Source organism: Caretta caretta, chromosome 3 (genome assembly GCF_965140235.1).
Source record: "Caretta caretta isolate rCarCar2 chromosome 3, rCarCar1.hap1, whole genome shotgun sequence".
In the NCBI taxonomy this organism is placed as follows: domain Eukaryota; kingdom Metazoa; phylum Chordata; order Testudines; family Cheloniidae; genus Caretta; species Caretta caretta.
Window position 1 is genome coordinate 40,344,420 of NC_134208.1, and position 13,091 is coordinate 40,357,510.

Consider the following 13,091-nt stretch of genomic DNA (forward strand, 5'->3'; position numbering starts at 1 on the left):
TTCCACTGATTGAGAATCCACCATACCCTTGTTACATTGTTTCTATGTTTAATTATCGTCACTGTTAAAAGTTTGCACCTTATTTAAGAATATGAGACCGGCCATACTGGGTCGGACCAAAGGTCCATCTAGCCCAGTATCTTGTCTTCCAACAGCAACCAATGCCAGGTGCTTCAGAGGGAATGAATAGAACAAATAATCATCAAGTGATCCATCCCATTGCCCATTTCCAGCTTCTGTCAAACAGAGGACACCATACCTGCTCATCTTGGCTAATATTAATTTCTAGTCTGAATTTGTCTAACTTCAACTTCCCGTCACTGGATCTTGTTATACATTTGTCTGCTAGCCCTCTATTATCTAATATTTTCACCCATATAGGTACTTACAGACACTGTTCAAGTCACCCCTTAACTTTCTCTTTGTTAAGGTAAGTAGATTATGCCTTATAATGAGAGACTTGAGGAGCTTGTTTTCCAATCCACCTCACGGCCCTTTGAGCCCTCTCCAACTCATCCATATCCTTGAATTGCGGACACCAGAACTGGATTTCCAGGAGCAGTTGCTAAGGGAGCTAATATAGACCTCTATTCATACATGATTCCCCTGCTTATACATCTGTACACTACCAATCTCACTCACTTGCCTGGGGAATTAGCCACACCCAAATGATACTTTAGATAAAAATTGGAGCTTGGAGGGAAAGGCTAAACAACCACAAACTCACAAAGGAAAAAAAACTTCCAGATAGGGCTTTCTACCCAGCCACTACTTCAGTCCTAGGACTTCCCATCCAGTCTGTCTTCCGCAGGGCCACAGCAATAGATGGTTCTTTCCTGCGGCTTCTCTGTATTACTCCCTCCATCCCCCCACAACTCTTTATAGCCAACAGCTGTCCCCTTCTCAGCCTCATCTGATTAATCTTCATCCAGTGTTGAGAAAAAAAGAAAGTTAGATCAATTATGTTGTGGGGGACTGTCCAGCAAGTGTATTCAGAAGGGAAGAATACTTCTTTAATGTTTATGATGAAAAAAACACAACAAGACCTTATTTAACTAGGAAATTGAAAGAACTAGCAGGAGTCTCATTCAGCGTGGGCCAATATGCAATTTTCATACATCCTTGGAGAACTTTCTACCTTATTGTAATTGTATGCAGCAACTACCGTCACTGCAATTCATTATCAGTTAGTATATGCAATGTCCTAAAACAGCATAGTTGGATGACCACTAGTTCATGAGTTATTGCAACATACCCACATTACCCCACATATACTTTATTAATCGTCATATGCAAGTTACATTTATGTTAAAAAACAGCTTGCTAGTGAGGAAGACAGTCACCACTATTACAATAAAAGATACTCTCTTAGAGGCAAAAGTGTATATAGAACTACTAAAAATACAGGATAACAGTACAACATGTTTGGGGTACATTTTACCCACATACTTTTTGATAGAGGAAAAATATGTTTGTCACACTAAATTGAAACTTTTTTTTTTTTGCTGAATTTGTCACTTAAGCACAAGTACACATGTCCAAAGAACAGCATAGTTGGAAGACCACTAGTTCATGAGTTAACAAATACATGCTCGTGGAGTACAGCATAACCCTCATTCATGTTCACGGGGTAAATAAACAGGGCTGGCTGCCCCCAGGCCTCCAGCCTTTGAAGGGGAAGGCCACCCTGTTACAACATCAAAGGATCACAGCCTTTTTAGCCACAGTGTTGCACTGGAAACTCATGATTATCCACCATGACTGGCAGAGAGAGGGGAGTTGAGGCGATGACAGCAAAAGCAGTGGAAGAGGAGAACTGGGCTGTGGTAAGTGTGGGTTCTGAATAATTATTCTAAAACATAACTGACACTGAGTTTAGGCTGAAGAGTGGCGCCTAGTAGCATTCCAGAACGAGGAGAGTGGCTAACCAAGGAAATACAAAGTTGAGGTACATGTCTTCCCTGTGTGGACAGGCAGGCTGGTCAGGAGTGGAGATTAAGTGGGTGAGCCTAGCTAGAGCAATGATTACCCTGGATGCATGTTAATCCCTTCACTGCCTCTGCCATCACCACCTCCTCTCTCCGCCAGTCCAGCACAGTCCTCTCTCTATGGGAAGCAGCTCAATGTACAGCTCAGCTTATGTAGCAAAGAAAAGTGCTGCCTATGATTTGTTTGCACCAGCAATGGGCACCAAACAGCAATGGACAACTTTGCTTCTAGAGTATAATGATTTGCAAGACAGGAAGGGGAGGGTTAGCTGGAAATATGGGGAAGGTTCTGTGTAGAGAAGGACACACACAGTGCTCTCTCACATGCTTAACCAAAACAGAAAGTCTATCAGCATTCCGTAACAGTCAATGCGCAGTTTCTCTCCCTGTCCTGTCAGCCACTCCACACTCCTAACATTTCAAAGTACAAACCATTACATTATAACAAAACATACTGCGGGGTAAACTACAGACCACTTAGGAATCACATTGCATCTTTGGCCTTTAGCGGGTCACAGTAGCATCTTTACCGTACACCTCTGTAATAACTACAGCTGTCCGAATAAAGAACTCCTACAAAGAGCATTTTTATGTTTAAAAAAAAGTTAGGAAATTCGCTAACAAAATATCCTTTTCTTAGTGCAGAGTTAAGGTTGCCTGGTAGAATCATGTGCCTTTCCAGAATTTCAAGTTCAACAAAACTCAGAATTCTGAAAACCAGGATGTACAAAAATCAAGGTTGCTCTGGTGCATACCTTAACTCTCAGACTTCTGAGTCTTGCTGAACTTGACATTCTGGAAGGACATACGATACCACCAGGCAACTCTAACTTTGCATTAACAAAGGATTTTTTGTCAGTGAAAAATTTAGTTTGATCAAGATGCCGAATGGTATGCACTGCAGGGAACTTGATGGGTAAACCCAAAAGTAATTTTGCGTTTAAAATTTGGGGCTCAGTGCATACATAGGACAAGGCTCTGCACTATGCGTTCATATATAACTTTTTTCTCTTTAAAAACAATGACCAAAACCCAAGTATTTTCACATTGCAGTAATTAGCAGATTACATTACCTGCCGAACTGGCACAGTTTGATGAAGCCTGAGTATTCTCAGAATCCTTCTGCTGTGGTTTTGATGTGGGATTTTTTAGTACCATCTCTTCTCCACTTGGAACAGGCACATGAGAAGTGGAGGGAGTAGCAGCGAAGAGCCTCTTCAGTACTTTCCCTATGAACACTATGGGATAATAAAAATAATTGTAATAAATAAAAGTAGAAACATCTTTACAATAGACATAAATCACTGTATTCTGAGATCCTTTTTTTAACCCTCTAATCAATTAAGAGTTGCTTCCCTTTCCTCCAGCTGTAAGTGCAAGCTGCCATCTGCACGTAAATCCCCCATCCTCAAGGGTCATCAGTGAAATTTTGAACCTGGAATAGCCAGCATTCCCCCTGGCTATTCCGAGCTAAAGGAGTAAATGTTAGCTCGCGGCAGCAATTGTACGCTGCAATCCTCTGCAGCCAGGACAGGACATTTTACAAGAATGCTACACAAGCATCTTAAGACTGCTTAAAGTGTCTTGTTGGCACTGGGAGAATAACATGAGGGGGAAAGGAGTCCAGGAGAGCTGGCTGTATTTTAAAGAATCCTTATTGAGGTTACAGGGACAAACCATCCCGATGTGTAGAAAGAATAGTAAATATAGCAGGCGACCAGCTTAGCTTAACAGTGAAATCCTTGCTGATCTTAAATACAAAAAAGAAGCTTACGAGAAGTGGAAGATTGGACAAATGACTAGGGATGAGTATAAAAATATTGCTCGGGCATGCAGGAGTGAAATCAGGAAGGCCAAATCACACCTGGAGTTGCAGCTAGCAAGAGATGTTAAGAGTAACAAGAAGGGTTTCTTCAGGTATGTTAGCAACAAGAAGAAAGTCAAGGAAAATGTGGCCCCTTACTGAATGAGGGAGGCAACCTAGTGACAGAGGATGTGGAAAAAGCTAACGTACTCAATGCTTTTTTTGCCACTGTCTTCACGAACAAGGTCAGCTCCCAGACTACTGCACTGGGCAGCACAGCATGGGGAGAAGGTGACCAGCCCCTGTGGAGAAAGAAGTGGTTCGGGACTATTTAGAAAAGCTGGATGTGCACAAGTCCATGGGGCCGGATGCGCTGCATCCCAGAGTGCTAAAGGAGTTGGCGGATGTGATTGCAGAGCCATTGGCCATTATCTTTGAAAACTCATGGCGATCAGGGGAGGTCCCGGACAACTGGAAAAAGGTTAATGTAGTGCCCATCTTTAAAAAAGGGAAGAAGGAGGATCCTGGGAACTACAGGCCAGTCAGCCTCACCTTAGTCTCTGCAAAAATCATGGAGCAGATCCTCAAGGAATCAATTCTGAAGCACTTCGAGGAGAGAAAAGTAATCAGGAACAGTCAGCATGGATTCACCAAGGGCAAGTCATGCCTGACTAATCTAATTGCCTTCTATGACGAGACAACTGGTTCTGTGGATGAAGGGAAAGCAGTGGACGTGTTGTTCCTTGACTTTAGCAAAGCTTTTGACACGGTCTCCCACAGTATTCTTGCGAGCAAGTTAAAGAAGTATGGGCTGGATGAATGGACGATAAGGTGGATAGAAAGCTGGCTAGATTGTCGGGCTCAACAGGGAGTGATCAATGGATCCGTGTCTAGTTGGCAGCCGGTATCAAGTGGAGTGCCCCAAGGGTCGGTCCTGGGGCTGGTTTTGTTCAATATCTTCATAAATGATCTGGAGGATGATGTGGATTGCACCCTCAGCAACTTTCCAGATGACACTAAACTGGGAGGAGAGGTAGATACGCTGTAGGGTAGGGATAGGATACTGAGGGACCTAGACAAATTGGAGGATTGGGCCAAAAGAAATCTGGTGAAGTTCAACAAGGACAAGTGCAGAGTCCTGCACTTAGGACAGAAGAATCCAATGCACCGCTACAGACTAGGGACCAAATGGCTCGGCAGCAGTTCTGCACAAAAGGACCTAGGGGTTACAGTGGACAAGAAGCTAGATACGAGTCAACAGTGTGCCCTTGTTGCCAAGAAGGCCAATGGCATTTTGGGATGTATAAGTAGGGGCATTGCCAGCAGATCGAGGGATGTGATCGTTCCCCTCGAGGGATGTGATCGTTCCCTTCTATTCGACACTGGTAAGGCCTCATCTGAAGTACTGTGTCCAGTTTTGGGCCCCACACTACAAGAAGGATGTGGAAAAATTAGAAAGAGTCCAGTGGAGGGCAATAAAAATGATTAGGGGACTGGAACACATGACTTATGAGGAGAGGCTGAGGGAACTGGGGATGTTTAGTCTGTGGAAGAGAAGAATGAGGGGGTATTTGATAGCTGCTTTCAACTACCTGAAAGGGGGTTCCAAAGAGGATGGATCTAGACTGTTCTCAGTGGTAGCTGATGACAGAACAAGGAGTAATGGTCTCAAGTTGCAGTGGGGGAGATTTAGGTTGGATATTAGGAAAAAAACTTTTTCACTAGGGGGGTGGTGAAACACTGGAATGCGATACCTAGGGAGGTGGTGGAATCTCCTTCCTTACAAGTTTTTAAGGTCAGGCTTGACAAAGCCCTGGCTGGGATGATTTAATTGGGGATCGGTCCTGGTTTGAGCAGGGGGTTGGACTAGATGACCTCCTGAGGTCCCTTCCAACCCTGATATTCTATGATTCTATGATTTGTATGTAAAAGTAACGAGAATGGTAGCAATAGCACATGCTAACACTATTATTTCTATTAGAGAAGTAGCTTTCTCACATGCCCTTTTGCCTTCCACCTCACCCTATCATCTCATGCTTGCAGTACAAACTGCTATTGGTTATTTAAATGCAAAGGTCATTTAGATAAAACCAAGCTGTAGCTAAAATTGCCTTCTTCCTAATGAGCATGCCTGAGTATTTTAGTCACTTAAACCATATTTTGTTTTAGTCACAGAAAGCTGTTGTCTAGAGTGTGACACTCTTGGGTTATGATGTATGCCTGGTCAAGCAGAGATTTTTACAGAGCAGAGGAGGAGAATAGGTTTGGAGATAGTTATCTAACCTTTGATCCAATTTTAATGTTTTGGCAGGAAAAGGCACTTCTATCCTCAGGGTAACCTACTGTGGGATTCTAACGAAATAATTATAATGTTGCCTGGAGAAATGGGGTTTTATTACTTTAACAGGCTGATAGGATGGAAGGGCTCCCTTTTTCATGATAAAGCTATTTTTAAGGAATAGTATTCCCTCTAGCCAGGCAATCTGCGGCCCATCAGGTAATCTGATTGTGGGCCACGAGACATTTTGCTGATCTTGTTTGTCTATAGGCATGGCCCACCGCAGCTCCCAGTGGCCGTGGTTCGCCATTCCTGGCCAGTGGGAGCTGCAGGAAGCGGTGGCCAGCATGTCCCTGCAGCGAATCACGGCCACTGGGAGCTGCAGGCAGCCATGACTGTGGACGATCAATGTAAACAAATCTTCTTGTGGCCTGCCAGTGGATTATCCTGATGGGCTGCATGCGGCCTGCAGGTTTCCCACCACTGCTGTAAGTAATGGCTGCTATGACTCTACAAGGACATGTGACCAGGCCACATGATGCTGCCCTCCATCTTGGGATGTCAGTACTTTTCCACAAACTGACCTGGGAACCAAGCTTTGAAACAAAGGGTTCCCACCATATACTAAAACTATATCAGGCAGGGAGTGACATCATCTGGGGATCTTCACTCCCCACACAAGATGACTCCTGGAAACACCTGAAGAACAAAAACTGAACTGAGGGAAGTGCTGGACCCAGGCTAAAGGGATTTCTAGCCTGTGTATGAAAGACCTGGGGATTCCAAGCTGTAAAGCAAGTGCAGCTTGCCCCTTAAGAATCTGCAGCCTGCTTGTATCATTTTTAGGGCGAGAATCTGCTATTAATATCCAATCTAGTATATTAAGCTTAGATTGTGCTTTTGTTTATTTGCTAGGTAATCTGCTTTGATCTGTTTGCTATCACTTATAATCACTTTAAATCTATCTTTTGTAGTTAATAAACTTATTTTATGTTTTGATCTAAACCAGTGAGTTTGGAGTGAAATGTTTGGGAATCTTAGCTCAGAGGGCCTATTGCATTTCCACTCCACATTGAGAGGCAGGCAAACTATGAGCTTACGCTGTACAGTTCCCTGTACAATGCAAGACAGTATAATTTTGGGTTTATACACGGTGTTAGGATATAGATATTCAGGCCTGTCTGTAAAGGCCTATACTCTAAGAATCTAGGTGTATTCTTATCACTTGGCTAGTGATAGAGGTATAAAAGAAAGAATCAAAACCACTGTCTGCCAGTGTAAGGGCCTTCTCTTACTGTGACAGTTTGTGGCCCTGTGCTTAGGCTCAGGCCTTTGGCTAAGCAGCAGAGGCAGCCATAAGCTGGGAAGCGACCGGTCACCTCCTCACATTCCAAACTAGTCACATTGAAATAAGGTGCTATTGGGCTGTTAGGCACTATCAGGACAGGATTGTATTCCTATCACCCCCAGAGAAAGGGAAGTGCCTAGAAAATGTAAAAGGAAACTTAGTTTGATAGCATCCTGTCTGGCAAGAACTCACTTATCAATAGCTGGGATGTGAAATCCTCACTTCTGTATTGTTTTGTCATTATAGTTCCCACTTTGCTGTTGTTTGTCTGTATAATCTCTGTCTGGTTCTGTGATTGTTCCTGTCTGCTGTATAATTAATTTTGCTGGGTGTAAACTAATTGGTTACATAATCATGTTACCACATGTTAGGATTGGTTAGTTAAATTTCAGGAAAATCATTGGTTAAGATATAGCTAAGCAGAACTCAAGTTTTACTATATAATCTGTACTCAATGAGGAAGTGACTGGGTGTGGGTGGGCATGTGGGTGTGTGAGATGGGAACAGGGAATGGGGGTAAGAAAATTGGAATCATGTTTTGCTAAAGGGGGAGATGGGAACAGGGAATGGGGGTAAGAAAATTGGAATCATGTTTTGCTAAAGGGGGAGATGGGAACAGGGAATGGGGGTAAGGAAGTTGGAATCAAGTTTGGCTAAGGGCAGGAATGGGAACAGGGACACAGGTGTAAGGCTCTGTGGTGTCAGAGCTGGGAAGGAGGATACTAAGGAAGGAAACTGGAATCATGCTTGCTGGAAGTTCACCCCAATAAACATCGAATTGTTTGCACCTTTGGACTTCGGGTATTGTTGCTCTCTGTTCATGCGAGAAGGACCAGGGAAGTAAGTGGGTGAAGGAATAAGCCCCCTAACATCTTGGTGCCAGTGACTCGGATGCATCGCATTGGATAGGTGAGTGGCAGCCTGTAAGTCCCCCTCCCCAACAGTCCGCGCAGCTGCTTGGAGGGGGTATCGCAAACTCTCGTGATGGTAGTTGCGGGTTCTGGCAAGCCAGGGTAAAGGATTTTTTGGATAAATGGATAAGGGAGGACCAGGGCCCATACCAGGTACAGGGGTCAACCTGGGATAAGATTAAAAAGGAAATGGAGGAAGTGTTAGGGGACCCAGAGGTATGGGGGGTGGCGGAGGAGCCCACCCTCCTTGGTATATGGGTAGGGGAAGAAGGTCCCTGCCCATGGGGACTGAATGCCTCCCAGGGAAAAGAGGCACTTCAGTCTGCTTGAGAGGTTTGAAGTAAGGGCAGCATTATGGGAAGCTGCCAGTAATCTTTCAAGTTTGGTGCTGCTTCAGCAAGGGCTGCTGAAGGGTTGTAAATTAGTTAGGGGTAGTGAAAGATGATTTGGCACAAAAGGGTTTAAGGTCAAAAGCAGAGTTAACAGACCACCTTTAGAGACTGGATCTGAGACTTGGTCCTGGGGGAGTAGAGGAAAAAAAAATAAAAAAGTTTCAAAGTGCAACCTGCCTTTCCACACTCTTTTGTTTTTCTGAAGTTTTAATGGAGGGTACTTTGGATACTTATGTGAGATGTCAAGAAGGAAGTTTTTGTTTAATGATAAAACCCAGTTATATAAATGTAACTGTATGTGCAACTCTGTGCAGTCACATTGGATGGAAGCTTGGTCATTAAATTTTCCAAGGGGGTCAGGTAGAGTGGCTACTATCACCACTACGCTTCTGTCCCCAGAAGCCTTTATAGCTATTCTGAGGGAAAATGGGCCCTTTTCCCACAGAAATGGTCTATAAGGGACTGCTGCAGGCAGCAGGCAGAGAGAGAATCTGAGCAAAATTATTTGACTATTGGGTAATGTCAAAATCACTAAAGGATGGAAGAGGTTTCTTTTGGAACTTAACTTGGCTGCCCCTAGTTGTGTCTAGTTGTAGAAGATGGAAGTGTAATCGGGGTACAGTTGTGTAAAAAAGAGTAATCACAGTGCAAGGGATGTTAGGCAAAACAGAATTTTGTGTGTGTGCGCACAGGTAAAAGAAAAGGAAAAGGGAGGAATGATGGGAACACTGAGCCTTGGGATGGCTCTGGGGGATTAGATTGTTGCTTTGGTGGGTTCTGCATGAAAACTCTGTAGGCATGGGGGAGGCAGTTATACCTTGTGTAAAATTAATTTGGCTAATATGATGTTATGGAGGTTAAACTATATGGAAGGAATTTGCATTTTCCCAGGACATGTGCAGTGTATATTGGAAAAGGAGTAAAAGAAATGCAAATAAAACATGGTACTTCATTAAAATCCTAATAGGGCTCCAAAAGGAGCCACAATAGGTTGTGCTTTCTTTTTCAGATCGCTGTGTTTTGGAGCAGGAGATGAAAGTGGAAAGTAACCAGAACTCTGGTGGAAGTAAAATGCTTCCCTTTTAAGACAGTGTCTGAGCTGCTAACAGCTTTGGATCCAAAAGCAAGCTAGTAAGCCTCTGTGTGTAAATGCAAAATTACCTAGCTGATGGGCACAAAGGAGCTGCAAATAACTGAATACATCTGGTCAGCAAACAAGCTACTAGAAGACTCAGATTATGGCCCTTCAGGAAAGGGAGGTGAAAAAAACAAGTCAAGCCTGAAAATAAGGGGGACAGGTTAACCTTAAGGGGTGGGTGGGTGTGTGTGTGTGTGTATGTGTGTGTGCGCGCAGTGCTAAAATTTGAAGCTGTGTCTCAGCTATTACCTGAGAATAAACAAAGCTTGGTACAGCAGAGAAACTATTGCAAACTTGGTCTGTTGTACAAGAGGGGAAACTGAGGTACACCATCTCATGAATTTCATAAATGACCAGTGAGTGAGGTAATTCACTAGCCTGACTATAGAACAAAATAAGGACAGTCTGGAGGTAATTCTTCTGTTTTTCCTGCAAGTAGCAAGGACATTTGTAAAAGAAAGTGGTATTATTAAGCAATAATCTGTCCCCACCATGGGGAAGGAAATTGTTTCTTTTGTTTTTCAGACACTCTACAAGCAAGCTGGCGCCAGCGGGAAAAATAACCCAGAATACCATGGATCTATGTTTTGTGTTGTTTGTCTGTGGTGTTTGTCTTGTTGCTAGCATTGTTGTGTTTTAATGAACAGAAAACCTCATGATGTGGGTGGGGGATGGCTTCCAAAGGCTGGTCCTGGGGGGGAAGATGTGTATGGGAATGCAAATTCTCAACTAGGAGGCCAGCACCTGTGTAATAGCTACCGTGGTACCTGGAAATGGAATGGCAACTAAGGTGGCCCCCACAAGCCCTATGGAAATAATGAAAAGGGGAGGAGCTCACTGGGAATTAATGGAGGAATTAATTAAAATAGTGTAAATCAATAGAAGATGTTTGGATGTGCCCCTCTCCTATGACTATAGAGGAGCAGGATCAATGGCCTATGCAAGGGGTGGACAATTGGATGTACTGTGTATAAGGTGTTTTGCTGGGAATGTACATATTACTGGGGGGCACAATTACACCAGCTCATAACCAAACTACACCCATCTACATGCTGCTATATGGACTTTGGTGCACAAATGGATCTGTGAATCTTATTGCTGTGAATAAGCCAGGGCTTACTGCCTGATTCCATACCAAGTGGTCAAGCTGGTTTGGACAATATCCCATTTCTCTGTGAACATTCAATGGACTTGTGATATGGACAAAAGCATACAAAACTTGCAGGAGCAGCTTGCTGCAACTGCCAGCAACTGGACACAAGATCGTGACCCCATCGAAGGAGGAGAGGCAGTATTTTGGGGGTGTCTCGGATGTTGGACCATACTGCAGTGGTCAGGACTCGGTGTTGCTGTGGATTTTGTATTGTTAACTGTACTTGTGTTACGTTGCATAGGGAGATAACCTATTAGGAATGTAATAAGCCCTCCAAACCCTGCAGTATACTAGACAACCCGGACCCAACCTTCTCAGGCCCACTCTAATGGGAAGTCTGGAACACTAATTGGAATAGGTGTGGTATGCCCGTATGAGAGAAGGTGCAGGGCACAATACTACACAAGGGGCAGTGGGACAAATGGAATATCGACACCTTCCACCTTGATGCCTGGCCCTATCAGGAAATGTGTCGCCATATGTCCTATGCTTTTCCAGGGATACCTGGGCAGGAGGATCCCAAAAGAAAAAAAAAAAAAAAAGGGGTGGAGTGTTAGGATATTGATATTCAGGCCTGTCTGTAAAGGCCTATACTCTAAGAATTTAGGTGTATTCTTATCACTTGGCTAGTGATAGAGGTATAAAAGAAAGAAAGAATCAAAACCACTGTCTGCCAGTGTAAGGGCCTTCTCTTACTGTGACAGTTTGTGGCCCTGTGCTTAGGCTCAGGCCTTTGGCTAAGCAGCAGAGGCAGCCATAAGCTGGGAAGCGACCGGTCACCTCCTCACATTCCAAACTAGTCACATTGAAATAAGGTGCTATTGGGCTGTTAGGCACTATCAGGACAGGATTGTATTCCTATCACCTCCAGAGAAAGGGAAGTGCCTAGAAAATGTAAAAGGAAACTTAGTTTGATAGCATCCTGTCTGGCAAGAACTCACTTATCAATAGCTGGGATGTGAAATCCTCACTTCTGTATTGTTTTGTCATTATAGTTCCCACTTTGCTGTTGTTTGTCTGTATAATCTCTGTCTGGTTCTGTGATTGTTCCTGTCTGCTGTATAATTAATTTTGCTGGGTGTAAACTAATTGGTTACATAATCATGTTACAACATGTTAGGATTGGTTAGTTAAATTTCAGGAAAATCATTGGTTAAGGTATAGCTAAGCAGAACTCAAGTTTTACTATATAATCTGTACTCAATGAGGAAGTGACTGGGTGTGGGTGGGCATGTGGGTGTGTGAGATGGGAACAGGGAATGGGGGTAAGAAAATTGGAATCATGTTTTGCTAAAGGGGGAGATGGGAACAGGGAATGGGGGTAAAAAAATTGGAATCATGTTTTGCTAAAGGGGGAGATGGGAACAGGGAATGGGGGTAAAAAAATTGGAATCATGTTTTGCTAAAGGGGGAGATGGGAACAGGGAATGGGAGTAAGGAAGTTGGAATCATGTTTGGCTAAGGGCAGGAATGGGAACAGGGACACAGGTGTAAGGCTCTGTGGTGTCAGAGCTGGGAAGGAGGATACTAAGGAAGGAAACTGGAATCATGCTTGCTGGAAGTTCACCCCAATAAACATCGAATTGTTTGCACCTTTGGACTTCGGGTATTGTTGCTCTCTGTTCATGCGAGAAGGACCAGGGAAGTAAGTGGGTGAAGGAATAAGCCTCCTAACACACGGGGGTGGGGGAAGGAGCCTGGGGAGCTGGGAAATTGGCTGGTGTTTGTTGTTTCCACTCAGGTAGCACCACCTGCTGTCATGTTGGATAATAACGGTGCCTGGGTTAGGCTGGATGTGTCCCCACCCAGCTGCGTATCTTAGAGGGGTGCAGTGGTTCCCCCAGCTCTCAGACTGCACTCCAGGGGTGACAACCCATCACAGGTCCCTAATGTAGTGCCAGATGCTTCTATCCTTACTTATAATAACTAGTCCCATTGACATCAGTAGTAGTACTCTTGCCAGGTCCTTAGCAGTATCAGTCCCATTTTATGGACACATTCTGCTCATCTCACTCATAGGATTAGTCCTATTGACTTCAATTGAACAACTTACATCAGAAAATTGAGCACAGTTTGGCA

At 43.9% G+C, this 13,091-nt stretch overlaps 1 protein-coding gene across 3 annotated transcripts in view; it reads right to left on the minus strand.

Moving 5' to 3' along the window:
• Positions 1–13,091, minus strand: part of ERICH1 (glutamate rich 1) — a 114,318-nt gene that overhangs the window by 82,427 nt on the left and 18,800 nt on the right. For all 3 annotated transcript variants that reach the window (XM_075126449.1, XM_048845348.2, XM_075126450.1), the window contains exon 2: positions 3,062–3,226. In XM_075126449.1, the coding sequence (XP_074982550.1) occupies positions 3,062–3,226 (165 nt within the window). The remainder of the gene's footprint in view (positions 1–3,061; positions 3,227–13,091) is intronic.